We start from the raw sequence: 18,192 nt of genomic DNA on the forward strand, positions 1-18,192 counted from the left end.
TTTGGAATGTCGGGAAAACCTCTATTTCGCCCGTGCGCCACGTGCGGATTGAAGAAGGTTTACGAGGGGGACGGCCATTTAGACTGTATTTATTGCCTCCACCCTCACCACTCGGCAGACCAGTGCGATATATGTAAGGGTTTTTCCCAGAAAACCCTGAAGGATCGAAATCGTCGGCTGGTATCCTGGTTAAATGACGGTGCGGGAGCGTATCCTCAGTCAGAGGTAGGCTCTGTGCGCAGCGTGGCATCAGGAGCCCCTCGACCCTCAACTTCGTCGGAACCTCCGGTTAAGAAGTCACGACCTGCGGAAAAGGACGTTCCACGGAGTCACTCCTCTAAGGACTCTTCTAAAGACTCTGCAAGAAAGACATCTTCGTCAACTTCGTCGAAGAAAGGAAAGGAGAGGCCTAAATCCTCCTCGGGCGATCAACACAGATCTGCCACGAGTAGAGAGGCGGAAAAACGCAGGGAGAGCGCTGTGAAGGCAGGACCGCCTAAACCACCTGCAGGCCCAACGTCGACGACGACGACGAACCAGTCGGTGTCCTCACTGCCGCTGACGCAGTCGATTTCACCCGTCGTCAACCCTGCGACGATGTCCTCGTCGACGGAAGTTCTGGCCTGGAGACCTGAAGTATTCGATATGGGGTTGCCTGACACATTGCTACAGGAACAGGCAGTGTCAATTGCCTCGAAAGAAGATGACGGCTTCAGAATTGTGAGCCCGGAGGACCTCGGTCTACGAGCCAGGTTTCCATCAGGAGCAACCTGCTTTCAGGTGCTTACCCAACCGCTAAGCTCTCAGGCGACCCTGTCCATGGAGGTACTGTCCTCCTTACACTCGCTGCTGAAATCACTAGACGAAAGGCTTCCACCTGTACCGTCGACACCCCCCGTCGACGAGCCCGGCCCTTCACACCACCCGACCAAATCGATCGGGGTTCCAACTACTCCAGTAGTCCAGGAGGAAGGTGAGCTTTCGGACTCCCTATCTGACCACGGGTCAGCGTCGGATATATCCCTCTCACCATCTAGGGATCCATCCTGGGTGTCGGATGTGGAAATGGAAACACCAAAGAGTCCCACTCACCCGTCGCCACCGGACGATATAGGTGCCTTTCATTATATGATGGAAAAAGCGTGCAAGGAGTTTGGCCTGGTCCAACAGGAGGAGAAAAAGGACTGTTTTCTTTTTGACCATATGGGCAAGAGTAGACGCTCAATATTCTCAATACCCATTTTAGACCATGTCTGGAAAGAAGGTGTTCAAACAATGCGTCACCCTTTTTCTGAACCGGCTGTCAAAGGTTGCATTGAAAAGAAATTTAAAGTGCCAGACTCTACACCAAAGTGTCTTTCGGCTCAACCTACACCGGACTCGGTGGTGTCGTCGGCGGCGACGAGAAAAGCAAAGGCCCAACATAAATGCTCTACCCCTCCAGATAACGAGGCGAGGCGCCAAGACATGTTTGGTAAGAAGGTTCTTTCTGTGGGGGCCTCAACGGTGAAAGCAGCTAATTCCCTGGCGATTGTGGCCAGATATGACAGGGAGATGTGGCACAGGCTGGCACCTATCCTGGACCACCTCCCGGAAGAACATAGAAGAACGGCGATGTCCCTGGTTCGAGATGGCGAAGAAGCATCGAATCATGCTATTAACATAGCGGTGGACCTGGCAGATTCGGGTTTTAAACAAATAAATAACGGGGTTGTTCTGAGGCGCCAGGCTTGGCTTAAGTGCACCAACTTCAGACCCGAAGTTCAGTATAAAGTTTTAGACATGCCCTTCGAGGGCGATCTTCTTTTCGGAGAAAAGGTGGACGAGGCCTTGAAAGGCATGAAGGAGGACTCCGATACAGCACGCTCGTTGGGTTCTCTCCAGAGTGGTAAGCCCTTTCGTTCTTTTTGCCCCTTTAGAGGAGCATCTGGGAACTCAAGGTTCTCAGCACCCAGGGATAGATCTTTTGGTAGATCAGCGTATCCTTCCCAAGGATATAGACGCGCCTCTCAGACCTCAAACCGGCGCAGAAACTTCCAGTCTTCCAAGAGACGACCAACTTATTCGTCGTCGACGAGCAAACAGAAAGACCAGCAATGACGGGAAGCGTACCGTTCTGGGAGGAAGAGTGTCAAGCTGCATCGAGGAATGGGAGACCATCACAACAGATCAGTGGGTGTTGGACACTGTGAGGTACGGACATTCCCTACTATTCAAATGCAAACCTCCAAAATGTCCACCAATACACCTATCCCAGCCACATCTAAACATCTTGCGGCAGGAAGTAACTCTCATGTTACAGAAAGGCGCCATCGAATTAGTCCCTGCATCACAGAAAGGCCTAGGGGTATACTCACGGTGTTTTGTGGTAAAGAAGCCAAACGGAAAATGGCGCCCTATTATCGACCTGCGAGACCTCAACAAGACCCTACAGAGTCAAAAATTCAAAATGCTTACACTGCAGGAGGTGATCAGATCCGTCCAAAGGGACGAATTTTTGGCGTCACTAGATCTACAGGACGTGTACTTCCACATTCCGGTGTGTCAAAAGCACAGGAGGTTTCTGAGGTTCACGGTAGGTCAGACACACTACCAATTTGCAGTGCTCCCATTCGGTCTAAAGTCCTCCCCAAGAACGTTTACAAAATGTTTGGCACCGGTGGCAGCCTGGCTGCGAAAGAGAGGGCATCATGTATACCCGTACCTCGACGACTGGCTGGTGAGGGGATCCTCCCCAGCGTCGACCAACGACAGCGTCCAAGCCACCCTACAACTTCTGCAACGACTGGGGTTCGCAGTGAACTTTGAAAAGTCTTCTCTAAAGCCCTCAAGGAGCTTGAAATTCTTAGGAGCTCAATTCGAAACCCACTCGGGAATAGTAAAACCGTCCCTAGACAGAATATTGAAGATCGAACAACTGACGAGTCAACTTCGCCTACAGAGCACAATTTCCGTGAGAAAATATGTGGCAATCCTGGGTTCCATGGCTTCGTGCATCCACCTAGTAGAAAACTGCCGATTGTTCATGAGACCTCTACAGGAGTTCCTGTCGGACAGATGGAAGCAGGCCACGGGCCGGTGGTCAGACAGGATAATCGTCGACGACGAGAGGGTCATCAGATCCCTCCAATGGTGGAAAATCTTTCACAACCTGGACAGAGGGGTTCCTCTACAAGAGCCGGAATTTCAGAACACCATCATCACGGACGCCTCCCTGACGGGCTGGGGAGCACACATGAACGATCATCAAACCCAAGGCAGATGGTCGTCAACCGAATCGCACCTACACATCAACGTGCTGGAACTGAGGGCAGTGAGATGGGCCTTGAAATCATTCCTTCCACATATCGAAGGATCAAAAGTAAGAGTGCTGACAGACAACACGACAGCCATGTTCTACTTGGTAAAGCAAGGCGGCACCAGATCCAGGACCCTCTCGGCGGAAGCTCAAAAGATCTGGCACTGGGCGTTGAAACACAACATATCCTTAGTAGCTTACCATCTCCCGGGGGTGAAGAATGTGCAAGCGGATTCCCTGAGCAGGACAATACACGAGTGGGAGCTGGACACCGATCAGCTACAAATGATCTTCGAAAGGTGGGGGACCCCCTCAATCGACCTCTTCGCAACGAAAGAGAACAGGAAATGCGAACAGTTCGCAAGCAGATGGCCTCAAAAAGGATCCCTGGGGGAAGCGTTCTCGTTTCCTTGGACGGACAAATTCCTGTACGCTTTCCCTCCGTTCCCCCTTATACGGAGGACAATCCAGGGGATTCGCAGGTACAAGTGCCGGGTCATTCTAGTGGCACCGTATTGGCCGAGACAACCATGGTTTTCCGACCTCCTACATTTGTCGTTGGAACAGCCTATAACTCTCCAGAAGGTGCCGAACCTACTGTCTAGGGACAAGGGAACGGTGTGGCACCACAATCCGGACAGCCTCAACCTAACAGCATGGCTCCTGACTTTTCAGAGTTTGGCAGCTTGAAAGTCTCTTCGGATTGCCGGAGAATTCTGCAGGCGGCTAGGGCCCCTTCGACTAACAAATCATACATATGCAAATGGCGAAGGTTCTGTACATGGTGTCAAACACAGCACGAAATTCAGCCTTTGGAAGTAACCCCTGAACAAATTCTTCCGTATCTTCTTCACCTAGCTGAGAGTGGTCTGTCATCGTCGTCCATCAAAGTGCACTTGGCGGCCATTTCAAGGTTTACGAGGAGGAGACAGTCTTCACCATTATTCAGTGACAGACTGGTGAAACATTTCATGAGGGGTCTCTTTAGAACTTTCCCCCCTACAAAACGGTTCCCACCGTCGTGGAGCTTAAATGTGGTGTTGGCTGCTTTAATGAAGCCTCCATTTGAGCCAATGTCCTCTTCATCCATGCAATTCCTATCTTGGAAACTGGCTTTCTTAATTGCTATTACATCGGCTAGAAGAATGTCGGAATTACAGGCATTGGTCATAGATCCTCCATATATGAGATTCTTTAAGGACAAAGTAATTCTATCAACTAACCCTACTTTCATCCCGAAAGTACCGACAGTCTATCACAAGCACTCGACCCTGGTCCTTCCTACTTTCTTTGCGTCCCCGTCGTCGACGGCGGAAAAAGCCCTTCATACTCTGGACGTCAAAAGGGCGTTAAAATTTTACCTGCAAAGGACGCAAGATATCAGAACTACCAGACAGTTGTTCATTGCCTACGGTCCGTCGACGAGAGGGAGGCCAATCTCCAAGCAAGGCCTGGCTCGTTGGGTCTCTTCGGCGATTGCTTTCAGTCAGTCCAAGGCCGGGACACCCTAGAGCCCATTCCACGAGATCGACGGCCTCCTCCGTGGCTCTATGGGCAGGAATTCCTCTGACAGACATCTGCCAGGCGGCGGCATGGTCAGTTCCACACACGTTTACACGCCATTACTGCCTGGAAAGGCAGCATGCGGATGAGGTACAGATGGGAAGGGCAGTGCTGCGCCATCTGTTTCAATGAGGTAAGCCAAATACGGTGAAGCTGTTGTCTCTTACCTTGCCTATGTTTGTTCCCTTGATCTTAAGTATGTATTATGAATATGTTTACATCTAAAAATATGTTGCTGCTTACACACATATACATATTTGGACTGAGAGTGTTTTTTCTTGTAAAAGTGAGTACATTGCATTCTCACCTCCGTCTTTTATGATACTGCTATACAATCTATTCTAAGCATGTGAATCCATGAAAGATCCAATGCTGGAGAAGGGAGTAGTTTCTAACCTGTAACTCCATTTCTCCAGATATTGGTATCTTTCATGGATTCACATGCGCCCGCCAGCCTCCCCGGATTGCAATGTGCAAGATATGTGCATAAGCAGGTTCCCCTTTTCTACTTTGGAGGGGCCGAAAACTGACGGGACCCCCGGGGGCGGGGCCTTTTATACCATTACATCCAACGGGGCTTGCGTGGACGGCCCCGGAGAGGACGTAGACGTGGATAGGACACACAAGTGTCGGAAGTTTTTTCCTATAGGAAATGACTATATATGTGTACCGAGGGTTCCCAGTCTGACGACGGGGAATAGTCTAAGCATGTGAATCCATGAAAGATACCAATGCTGGAGAAATGGAGTTACAGGTAAGAAACTACTCCCTTCCCTCTTCCGCGAGTTCCAGTAATGTAGAATTAACTATGGAGACGTAAAGTTCAATTGGGAAGTTCTGCTATAATTGACTAATCTGTGCTGTGTACCTGGCATATTTCAGAAGACACCCACTGTCACTTTGCCATTTTCTTCAAAACTCAGTAATTTCAAGAAGCGCCAAATTCATATACAGCTGGCCTACAGCATTTGGTCTCATGTCTATTGATGATCGTTCCTTCAACAACTAGGTCTGGTAGGTGCTAGTTTATTGCCCCAAATATGTGTTGTTGACATGTACTTAGACTTCTACTCCAGCCCCTTTTGTATCCTTTCAAATCTGTCCGTTGTCAATTGGGACAGGCGGTCTGCTGATTTGTACTTTGGGTAATATACAAATGTACAAATGTTGTTCAGTAGAATAAGGGACAGCAGGGCTTTCGACAAATTAGTTATCTGATTTCACACCTTCCACAAGCCATAAGATCTCCAATTAAAGCTGCACTGCTCTGTAGTATGCTAAAACAAAATCTCAGGTGGCCATCCCTCTGTGCAAGAAGGGGAGCTGCAATGATCTCAGCCCATTCCTTGCTGTCCATCCTTCCCAGTATGACTTCAACAATAAAGGAATTCAGAGCAGCGAAGAATGACCTCTGAATTTGCATCGGCATACACTGTTATAGGATCAGCGTGATCGGCATACACTGTTATAGGATCAGCGTGCTCCTGTATTTTTCACTTTCTCTGAATAGTTTACTGAATTTTTCCCAGCTGAGTCTGTAACTAGCAGAATTGTTCTAAATCTAATTTCTCTTCAATAAACGAATATAGTAAATGCCAGGTGAGGGGCCCTGTGTCATGACGGTCTAGAGTACACCATGTACCCTCTTTTTCGCTATGTGAGCAGAGTACTCTGGAATTGATGGCTGCTGGGGTTTCCTCCAGTTAGTGGAAGCTTTTTGCTTACTTTAGGTGCACAAAACCTTTATACTCTGGGGGTGCATCTAACAGTGATTCAGTAAGTGCAGAGGCCTGTAGCTGTATATGTGTACCCATATGAGAGTAAATAGGATCAGATTGCGGCCGCATTTGATCATGTCTCTACCATCCTTCGAGTTCCAGACCAGACTGCATTGTACTATACTGCTAGCACTTGGTCTTCATTGGCTCTTAGCTGCTGCTTTTGATTAAAGATTAAAGTTGCTCTTCAATAATTCCAGAAACTCACTCTGAATACAGTTGCTGCAATCTCTTACCATAGCGAGGGTTATTTGCAATCTGGTTAGAAAGAAGCACAAGGCTATCATGGTGTGGTACCTGATTGTCGAAACCTAAAAGTACTCTGCCGAGCACTGGGTACCTGAATGCTTAACAGGTCTTCGAGTTTGAGTCAGATTTTCATTTTTGGAGATTCTCCTGACATTTTTTCTGTTCCCCAGACTTTTTGCTTTTTCTTGCACCTTTATTTTTGGGATTTATGACCTGTTATTGGACTGAGCCCCCTGCCACTGCAGCTATTTTAATATGGTTAGTGGTAGCATGTTTTTCCCCTACATTGGTTTCCGGGAGTAGGCTGGTGGCAGCTGTAGTTTTTAGTTTTAACTTCACTTGGGATGCACTCTGATTTACCAATGTAGACCGATGTAATTTTCTGGTAGTTATTGGAATATAGAGTTATATATTTAAGTCCTCTCCTTGGCCATTGTTTCTTTGGCTTTCTTCATCTAGACTCTGTGGGCTGTCTCCACGAACATCAGTCTGGCTTCAGAGCATCCACAGGCATGGAAACTGCTCTCCTGAACACCCGTGAAAACCTGTCTCATCCGCCTTGATCTCTCCTCTGCCTTTGACACAGTCAATCATGCCACCCTTTTAAATCGTTTGGCATCACGGACCTGGCACTGGCCTGGCAGATCTCCTTCCTATCTAACCGACCTTCGAAGGTGCAACTGGGCTCTTTCTTCTCCTCCACCTCGCACTCTCTCTACCTGTAGCCACTCTCCTAGGGCCCCCGCCCCTCACCTTCTTGTGAGGCAAAAAACCTTGTTGTCATCTTCGACTGCTCTCTCTTTTTCTCCCCTACTGGACTACTGCAACAGCCTCTTCCTCAATCTGCCTCTTTACTCTTTTCGCCCCCCTCCAAATAATCCATAATAGGACTGCAAGACTTTTCCTTGGCCTCAAGCACAGGGACTGCATCTCTCCAGCCCTAAATTCTCTCCACTGGCTCCCAGTGGCTGCAAGGATAAAATGTAAGACCCTCTGCATCATCCACAAGGCTTTCTAGGGCCTGGGACCCCGCTACATCCAACTCTCTCTCTCACCCTAAATACCTCCCCGCTAGAGCACTTCGGTCCTCTAGCTCCTTCTCCAAGCAGTGAGTGGGGGGTAGATCTCTATCTTCGGCAGGAGCATCCCTCTGGAGTGGCCTCTCTGCCTCTCTCAGACTTTGGCCGGATCTCCTTATGGTCCCAAAGCAGCTCAATCCATGCCAGACCCATGCTGGAGAACAACAGTTACAGGTAAGTAACTTGTTCCTTTTCTCTACTTCCTTCCTTCTCGCCCTCCCTTGCTAATCTATTAGGGCACCAGGCAACCCTCGTCCAGTCTACCTCAGCACCCCCCCAACCAAGCAACCAAGCATTTCCTTCCTAGCCCCCTCCCCGACCAGCCTGATGGTTGGTGTCCCTCCCAAGTCTGGTCCACCCCCTCCCGCTCACTTGATGGTGTTCCCCTGGCACTTGCCCTCCTGGGCTCCCCTTAGCACTTGCCTATCCCTGGGCTGCCCCCTCCCTCACTCCCTCCCCAACCCCATTCTCCTCCTGTACTTCTTGCTGCTGCACTTGCACGGTCCGAATGTCACAAGGCCTGGTAGGACCGTATTTGTTTTTATCCCTGTGTGTTTCCCCTCCCTTTTTTGACCTGTGGCACCTCAAAACGTGGCAGGGTCAATATGGCCCTTGTGGGCTCACTTTGAGCCCAGTCATGCACCCTACACAGTGGTTTGAACTGGTGGTGTAGACCAGTTCCTAGGCAGGCCATCAGACTTCCTGGGGCATGAGGGGGTGGTTCTATGTGTTTGGTGGCTTTTGAGGGCAACCTGATTTGCGTGATTGGTTTGCTGGCTTAAGTAGACCCTGTCCTTACACTCAATTCTGCTGGAAATTTCAGGAGAAGTAATTTTACTTAACCTGCTGGAGGATTGTATCCTGTTTTGGGCCGTGGCAGCATTTCTAGGACCAGATCCGGCCCTACTGGGTGCACTTGTGCTAGGCTTAGTTCTGGCTTGGATTTTCAGCTGCTAAACATCCGTTCGCCAGCATGGGGTCTGGCATGGATTCACATGCTCATGAATATTCCCTGTCATCAGGCCGGGAATCCTTGGTAAAAGAAAAAACAGTTCACTTTCACTTACAAACTTTATTTCAAATGGATTGTGTCCTCCCACTTATTTCTCATTTTCGATATTCGATATCCAGGCGTAGGGTCCACTACTAATGTGCAGGGAAGCAGTGCAGCTCTGGTTCTGGGCAATTCAAGAAGGAATCTCCCTATCAGCGGTTCATCTAGCCCGGAGAAGAGAACACGGCAGTGGATGCTCTCAGTAGGTAGAGAGCACAGTGTCACACGAATGGGAACTAGCTCAAGAAATCCTTCAAGAGATCTTCACCCTTTGGGGAAGCGAGCTGTTCTGCTCCAGTGAATTTCCCCCCAACAAAAGTTGCAGGGGACGCGTTCGTAGTGGACTGGGAGTTTCCACTCCTGTAGTCCTTTCCTCCAGCCCCGTCATTCCTCACATTATCAGGAGGTTCTAAATGTTTGGGAATCCAGGATCCTAATTGCTCCGTATCGGGCCAGGAGGACGTGGTACCCGGACCTTTTGGACATGTCCATCTGCCCTCCAATGTGTCTTCGTAAAGAGAGGACCTTCTCTCGCAAGAGGGTTGGGTTCTCCATCCAGAGGTCAAGACACTCAACCTTCACGCATGGTTTATGAGAGGTTGAGATATGGATTGAGCCCTCCCGGATGGCATAATTGAGATTTTGCTTTCGACTAGAAGCCCAGCAACAAAATCTTTGCACTGTTGCCAATGGAAGAGGTTCTACAACTGGTGCAGGGATACAAATGTGGACCCATTTCAATGTAATACACCTATGGTGTTGTCTTTCTTGCTACATTTGTCAAATGTGGGGCTCCAGATTGGAACCATTAAAGGGTATTTGGCAGTGCTTTGAATTTTTAAGCACTCTACTTTCAAATGCGTTTAATCATACAATTTCTCAAGGGGCTCACCGTGTTTCCACCAACTCCTTTTCAAGTCCCTGTTTGGGATTTGAATCTTGCTCTAAAATGTCTTGTGTGTTCCTTTTGAGCCTCTTTATCCTGTGCCCATTAAAACTTCTGACATTTAAGACAATTTAACTAGTAGCTCTAACATCAGCCCGCAGGGTGAGCGAGTTGCAGGTGTTATCTTGCAAACCCCCTATTAATACTTTTTATAGAGACAAGGTTGTTCTTAAGGTAAAGCCTTTGTTTCTCCCTAAAATAGTCTCTGAATTCCATTTATCTCAAACAATTGTTTACCAACCTTTTACCCCACACCCTCATCCTGGAAAGGAAGAGGAGAGGTTACATAGACTTCACCCAAGAAGAGCTCTTGAGTTTCTATATTTCGCGAATGCCGAAGATTCGCCAAGATGATCAGCTCTTCATTGGATACACGGGTCATAAATTAGGACATAGGTCATACATTAGGACTAGCAGTAACGAAACAAACACTGTCTAGATGAATAATTCAGAGCATTGGAGAATGTTATAGATTAGCTGGGAAAGACCCTCCAGAAGGTGTAAGGGCCCATTCTACAAGGGGCATGGCAACATCTTCTGCCCTACAAAGAGGGGTGCTGATAAGGAACATCCGTTCGGCAGCCACTTGGTCTACATCCATAGTCAACTTCACCTCCGGAAGGAGGATTTGGGAAGGCATTCCTTTCCTTCGGTCCATGACTAATATTAAATCAGAAAATTCGTACTCCTGCCTCCAAAAGCAACATGCTTTTGGAGTCTATCAAAAGATGAGGAATATGTGGGAGGACACTATCCATTCGAAGAACAAGTTACTTACCCCAGGTAACGATCTTTCGACTGGATGTTCCTCAAACGTATACCTCATCGCCCCTCCCAACCTACTCCGCTGTAGAATTTCCAGGTATTACACTTTATGCTCTTTTAGAGTGTGATACGATATAATGCCAACCAGCTAATTCTGCAAAGGAAAACAGGGGGAAAAACAGAGGGGAAAAACAGAACTGAAGCCTACTGGTGCTGCGCATGCTATATATACTGGTGATGACGTTGACCTTGAGACGAAGGCCCTCGAGGGACATGGATTCGACGGAATCGATGCCCAGTGCCCTCTGCCGAACATTTTATTTTGAAGCAGTTGAAGCTGGAAAGGAGATATATCATAGATAAGTAATATGTGGTAGGAACATCCAGTTGAAAGGATGTTAACAGGGGTAAGTAACTTGTTCTTCTCTGACTCAGCAAGGTGAGCATCAAGGTTTTGAACTGCCTTATCATATTGACGAACTTGAGCAGAATCCTAAGATAGAGGCCATTGCTCCAGCCTCTCTTTTTTAGTTACATTTTTCCAAGTGGTAGGGCCAGATTAGTTAGATAGAATGTTGGACTAAGGGCTGTTTCTTTTGATGAACCCAATTCGTTTTAGTTTCCTGGTAGGGAACTTCCCTCATAGTGATGGGGCAAGTTAGACATTTTCTTTTACTTTTAATAAGCACCTTTGAAACATGTCTGTCGTTGGTCTGAGTCCTTCTGTTTGCTAAAGGTGCTAATAGTGGTCAAGAAATGACACTTGGCCCACGTTTAAGGCCCTTGCTTCGCTCGTGCCTGTAAATCTGGCCCGGGCCATTACCTTTCTTGTAATGCCCTTTGACGTCGGGGCTTATTGCTTAAATAAATAGAATATTTTCATAATTACTGTCTTACTTAAATTGAGGGCTGTCTGTATGTCTGAATACCACTATACCACCACCACATCTCCTAAAGCCTAAGCCTTACCGCTTAGCTACTTTATCTTGATTGAATTTTGCTAAACTGAAGTGTCTTTTCCCTATTCACTATAATAGGGTAGCATCTCGGAACCCTCCCCCAGAGCTGGTTCTGAAAATCCATTTTAACAACTGAAAAGGTCTAATATTACATTTACATACTTTGTCGATGAACTTTTGGCTCTTTTGTAAACTTAAGTAAAAAAACAAACAAATTCTAATAAGTTGATTGGAACATAACTGTCCCTCTATTCTAGATGCCAAGCGGCTGATTGGCAGGCGGTATGATGATCCAATTGTGCATTCCGACATGAAACACTGGCCCTTCCAAGTGATAAATGACAGTGGTCGCCCGAAAGTGCAGGTGGAGTATAAAGGTGAGACAAAGACATTCTACGCGGAGGAGATATCTTCGATGGTCCTCACCAAAATGAAGGAGATTTCAGAGGCCTACCTTGGCAAGGTGAGTGTGGAAAGTTAAGAGAAGAACTTGCCCTCAAAGTTATTCTTCAACTCTAGTGAAAATGAATCTGTTTTAATACTGTTTTAATTTGGGTACATGGGTTTGTTGGCATGATCACTAGGATGCTTTTAGGGGTAAAGGTTGTAGTTGCATGCAAGGAACAAACAAAACAATAAACTCGTTTCTGAGGCTTGTGTATCTGCTTAGAATCACATGCTTTGCATAGGCTGACATCTAGTGGTAGGTGCAGAGTATTACATTATTTGCTTTCGAAGTCGAAAAAGTGGGCGTTGACATGGTGTTCCTTTAATACTTTCCCTACTATTACGTCTACAATAGCCATGATCCTTTGTGTCAGTGTCCTCAGATTGTTTTCTTTCCACCGTCGGGTTGTTGGCTATACTTGGAGTTTGTGGTAAAGTTATTATTGTACCACTCAATACCAAGCATTTTTACTAGTTGACTACCTCAGTACCGAATACTGTTCGACAAAGGCTTCTCGCAGATTTTCTCCGGTAACTGCCGTTTAGAATTTGGAAGATCGACACTCGATTACTGCTCCAGGCCTTTAAGGCGTTACAGTAGGGAGAGTGGGGGTAAGGCATTACATATTAGACTACACTTTTGTAGAATGCCTTGTCATATTATCCTCATATTTAATAATAATAATAAAATTGTATTTGTTTTTAGTTCAAATAATGAACTTTTACAACAATTACTATTCAGACAAATAAACTAAACACTATTACAATTCATTACAGATCATCCACTTTACGTAACACATTGCATATATATATTTCTGATGTTTGTTAATCTGCTTAGAATCACATGCTGTGCATAGGTCCGACATCCAGTGGTCACTGCGGAGTATTGCATTTTGTTTTTCGTAGTCGAAAAGGGACGTCGACAAGGCATGTCTGAAACACTATCCCTATAGTGACGTGCGTTGTACCCACAATCCCTCACGCGTCGAGGTCCCTCAGATTGTTTTTTTCCGCCCAGCTACTGGTCGCCTTTACGCGGAGCTCCTCGAGAGACATTGCAGATTTTATCTCCTCGACCTTTGGTCGTTTTCCTATTTAATATAGAACATATCGATCCCTCCCTCGACGCTGTTGTGAAGCTGTCTCCGCCGAGCAAGATGTTCGACGGAGGGGACGAGCGGAGGAGATCCTTCGGCGTTGCCGAACACGTGGCCTGGCCTCGCAGGCCATATACAGTAGGGAGAGTGGGGGTCGTGGGACATCTCTGGTTCTTTTCTGAGAATGCCTTTCCTTTTCCCCTTCCTTTCCCGTGGGGTGGTTATCACGATTTATTGCCTCGGCTATGGAGAGGACACCCTTTAGGTTTTGCCCGCTTTGCAAGGGCAAGTTTACTTGGAAGGACAAGCATTCACGGTGTAACCGCTGCTTGCCCCTCAATCACAAAGAGGAAGGTTGCACGGCTTGTCGGCTTCTTAAGCCAAAGACTCTAAAAGACCGTAGGGTCAAGAGGTGGGCGGCCTACGCTATGTCGAAGGCCGATGCTTCACCCACCGTTGCTACCACCGACAGTGACGAGGAACGTGATAACACGACCTCCGCTACGGAAGTCGAAAACCCCCCTAAAGAGCGCTCACGCGCTTCGTCGTCTGGCCCCGGCCCCAACGGGCTCCGCTCACGCCCTGCTTATGGGGATGAACACCCCGGCGACATTGACGCACACAAGACCACACACAAGCACACAACCCATGGCTCTTCTTCGTCGAAGGCGAAGAGAGCATCAGCGCCCAAGGAGACGCAGGTTTTACCGGCGGCCTCCTCGGACCGTTCGGGTTCGAAGCCCCTCTCGCAACCGCAGCCGCGACCAGCGACTGGGCTTTCGGCAAATAAGGGCGCCGCCCCCAAATCATCGGCCGGCGCGCATCAGCAGAAAGCGCATGCCGCCGTAGAGCGATCGACACCCGTAACGTCGAAACCACAGCCCTCCGCTGACAAACGAGTCGCTGAGAGCTTGGCGAGGATCGTGGTAGCCGACGCCCACAAGCGTACGCCGAAAGACACGTCGAGCGCTACGCAGAGGTCGAAAGACACGCCGAAAAAGCCCGAAGAAAGGCAGGGACTACCCCCTTCAGTCGAGGGGACCCCCAACACACCTGAAGGCTTTTCGGAGGGCGACGGGACACTTTCCTCGACGTTGTGGGAGAGGTCGAGCCGTTTTCAGCTACAGGACACTATTTTTCCCCCGCTAGACCGCTCAGGGGTACCCCATGAAACCATGGAAAGGCTCCATCTCTGCATGGAAAGAATGGAGAGGTTTATGAATACCCAGAACCCTCCCACTCCCAAGAGAACAAGAGAAGGGCCTCAGGAGGACCCCAGGGCCAAAATTCCGAGACTAGTCAATCCCCACCAGGACACAGCCTCAGACTTCCATAGTGTGTATGACCTCACTGGGGAGGAACATTACTTTGAGGAGGAGGATGATTTTATGGACGATGAAGAGGGACGGAACCAGGAGGAAGGTCTGGAAGACAGCCCAGACTTGGTAGGAGAAGGCTTCGGAGAAAATCCAGAAGAAGGACCTTCTCACCCCTGGCAATCCCCATCAGTATATTCCGACACTGATGTCCTGAACCTAAATCCTCCTGACAATTCACCTGTTAGAAACACGTCTCCCATTGACGATCAGCCCACATTCAATGCCCTGTTGCGCAGAGCAGCAGCACATTTCGAACTGGACACTGGGGAGCTCTCTCCCGAATTAGACTTTGTGGAAAGAGTAATTAAGGAGAAACCCCCGGTCAGTCAGACCATTCCCCTCCTCGCTTCGGTGAAGAGAAGAATCATCCCTTCGCTGTCCACACCCGCACTAATCAGAGGTGTTAATCCTAGAATTGAAAAACGTTTCACTCCTTCACCCTCAGACCCGCTGTACATCAGGGGACATTCCATTCCGGATTCCCTGGTAGTAACCAATACAAGAAAGAGGGCAGGGGTACCACTTTCCACCAGTGAGGCACCACCTGACAAGGAGGGCAAAAGGTTATATGCCCTTGCAAAAAGAGTTACATCCTCGGCTGCCTTTTCGGCAAGAATTGCGAACAACAATTCTTTGCTCGCTAGCTATGCGGACGCGCAGTGGGCCAAACTGCGCAAAGACGCCGAAGAAGCGCCGGAACCTCTACGTACACGCCTGCGAAGGAACCCAGGTCAACCAGAGTATTGTAAAGAACTCTCTGGATGCTGCAGAAACAGCGGGACGTTCCCTGGTTCAGGGAATACTCCTAAAACGCCACGTATGGCTACGCAACTCAGGGTTCAAACCGGAGACACAGGCGTCTTTAATAAATAAACCTTTTGAAGACTCAAACCTCTTCGGGAAAGCAGTGGATGAGGCTCTGGAGATGGCTAAAAAAGAGTTCGATACTATCAAAACTCTTGACCAAATCTCTAAGCCCTCTACCAGACGCGGCTATGGCAACAAACGCTTTTTTCGTGGCCAACGCCAACAACAACAAAACCAGCAGCAACAGTACCCTGCCACCAATTTCCAGACCAATAGTGGGCAGTACAGCCAAAGAGGCCAGCGCAGGGGCAAAGGAAGAGGTCGGGGGTCCACCCCCAGAGGCTCCTAAGCCTCCAACAACACCAAGTGACGCGAAGATTCGCGTCCCCTCCAATGCAACACCGGATGGGGGCCGGATAACATCCTTTCTTCCAGCATGGGAGGGTATAACGTCAGACCGCTGGGTACTTTCCACCGTAGCCCACGGATACTGCATCGAATTCAACAGTTCCCCAACATACAAACCCCCGAGGGGACGACGCATGACACCGGAACATCTTGCCATCCTTCTCCAAGAAGTACAACAACTGCTGGAAAAAGGAGCCATAGAGGTCGTGCCTCTATCTCAGGTAACGGAAGGTATTTATTCAGTGTACTTCCTTGTACCCAAAAAGGATCTAACCATGCGCCCTGTATTAGATCTGCGCCCAGCGAACAAGTTTATCAAACCCCAAAAGTTTCGTATGGTGACCTTACAGGAAGTGATCCCACTGCTATCACAGGGAGATTACATGACAACATTGGACATGAAAGATGCATACTTTCATATTTTAATGTTGCCAACGCACAGAAAATACCTCAGGTTCATGATAGAGGGCAAACACTACCAGTTCAGAGTGCTACCCTTCGGCATAGCATCAGCACCAAGGGTATTCACGAAGGTGCTGGCAGTGGCAGCGGCCCACCTGCGCAGGTTGTCCATCCCAGTTTACCCTTACCTCGACGACTGGCTCATAACAGGGGATTCTTACGAAACATGCTTCTCCAATACCCAAAAGACTGTAGACCTTTTGTTCCAGTTGGGCTTCTCCATCAACGAAAAGAAGTCCAGCCTAGACCCCAGCCAAATCAAACAATTCCTAGGGGCTCTAATTCAAACAAAGGACGGCCTCGTCTTCCCCTCCAAAGAGAGGGTCCAAAACATGCTGTTTCAGATCCCTCAATATGTGACCGGTCGAGAGGTGACGGTACGCAAAGCAATGCGCTTGCTAGGCATGATGGCGTCGTGTATTTATTTGGTTCCTCACGCGCGCCTGCGCATGCGCCCAATGCAAGAGTGGCTCAACAGCCAGTGGTGTCAGGCCAGCGGACTATGGGACGATCTAGTGGTGGTCTCGCAGGCCTTGGTTCTCTCGCTACGGTGGTGGACAAAGGAAAACCTGGGAAAAGGGAAACCCTTTGCCACACCCGCATCCCTCACAGGATGGGGGGCTCACCTATACCATCAGACTGCCACGGAGTGTGGACTCCGAACGTAGCATCCAAACACATCAATCTACTGGAGCTACTAGCGGTGTTCAAGGCGCTAAAAGCCTTCCAAAAACACCTACAAGGCAGGACAGTGATGGTCCTTACAGACAGCACCACAGCCATGTATTACATCAACAAGCAGGGGGGAACCCACTCTCCAGGACTGTCCAAACCGGCCCAAAATATATGGAAGTGGGCTCTCAAACAAGACATGTTCCTACTGTCACAACATGTACCAGGACAAACTCAGCAGAGATTTCCCCCTGCCCGAAGAGTACGAATGGCGACTGCACGAAGACATCGTCTTCGAGGTCTTCACACAATGGGGATTCCCAGAAATAGACCTGTTCGCAACCCTGGAGAACTCACAATGCCTAAATTACGCCTCCAGGTACCCCCAGAACCAATCCAAGGGGAACGGTCTGTCGATACAATGGTCAGGGAAATTTGTTTACGCTTTTCCCCCGACTCCCCTTCTCAACAAGGTGGTGCACAAGATGCACCAGGAACAAGTAACCATGATACTGGTGGCCCCAATGTGGGCCCGACAGCCATGGTTCGCTCACTTGATGGAGATGTCTCTACCTCCCCCAGTGAAACTCCCCTGCCCGTACAACATGCTGTCACAAGACAAGGGCAGGACTCTGCATCCATGCCCCCAGAACATGAACTTAGCAGCTTGGCTCCTGAGATCATAGAATTCTGACATCTACAGCTCCCGCAAAGATGCATGGACATCCTCAGGGAAGCCAGAAAACCTAACACTCGCCACTGCTATTCTAGCAAGTGGAAGAGATTTGTCATCTGGTGCAGGGGAAAGAGCATCAACCCGATTGACTGCTCTCCCACACATATTGTTCTATACCTGACCCACTTATTGGATTCAGGGCTAGTGTTCAATTCCATTAAAGTCCACCTAGCGGCACTTTCTGCATACACCACTTCCCAACTCAAAGTGTCGTGGTGGAAGATCCCTGTTATAAAGGCCTTCATGGAGGGAGTAAAAAGAATACACCCCCCGATAGCTGACCCAGCTCCCGGATGGGACCTTAACGTGGTACTTACCAGACTCATGGGCTCACCATTCGAGCCCATGCACAAAGCATCTCTTAAACACCTCACTCTTAAGACTGCTTTTCTAATAGCTATCACCTCCATCAGGAGAGTAAGTGAACTACAGGCTCTTTCTGTTCTAGACCCCTTCGTTACAGTTCACAGAGATAAGGTGGTTCTACGCACTC

At 48.6% G+C, this 18,192-nt stretch overlaps 1 protein-coding gene across 1 annotated transcript in view; it reads left to right on the forward strand.

The window, feature by feature from the left end:
- LOC138528983 (heat shock cognate 71 kDa protein-like) overlaps nucleotides 1–18,192 on the forward strand; it is an 819,952-nt gene that overhangs the window by 255,422 nt on the left and 546,338 nt on the right. Inside the window, exon 3 of the mRNA XM_069640807.1 lies at nucleotides 11,949–12,154. Within this exon, the coding sequence (XP_069496908.1) occupies nucleotides 11,949–12,154 (206 nt within the window). The remainder of the gene's footprint in view (nucleotides 1–11,948; nucleotides 12,155–18,192) is intronic.

This window comes from Ambystoma mexicanum, chromosome 1q, assembly GCF_040938575.1.
Source record: "Ambystoma mexicanum isolate Mex_15411 chromosome 1q, UKY_AmexF1_1, whole genome shotgun sequence".
NCBI classification, from domain to species: Eukaryota; Metazoa; Chordata; class Amphibia; order Caudata; family Ambystomatidae; genus Ambystoma; species Ambystoma mexicanum.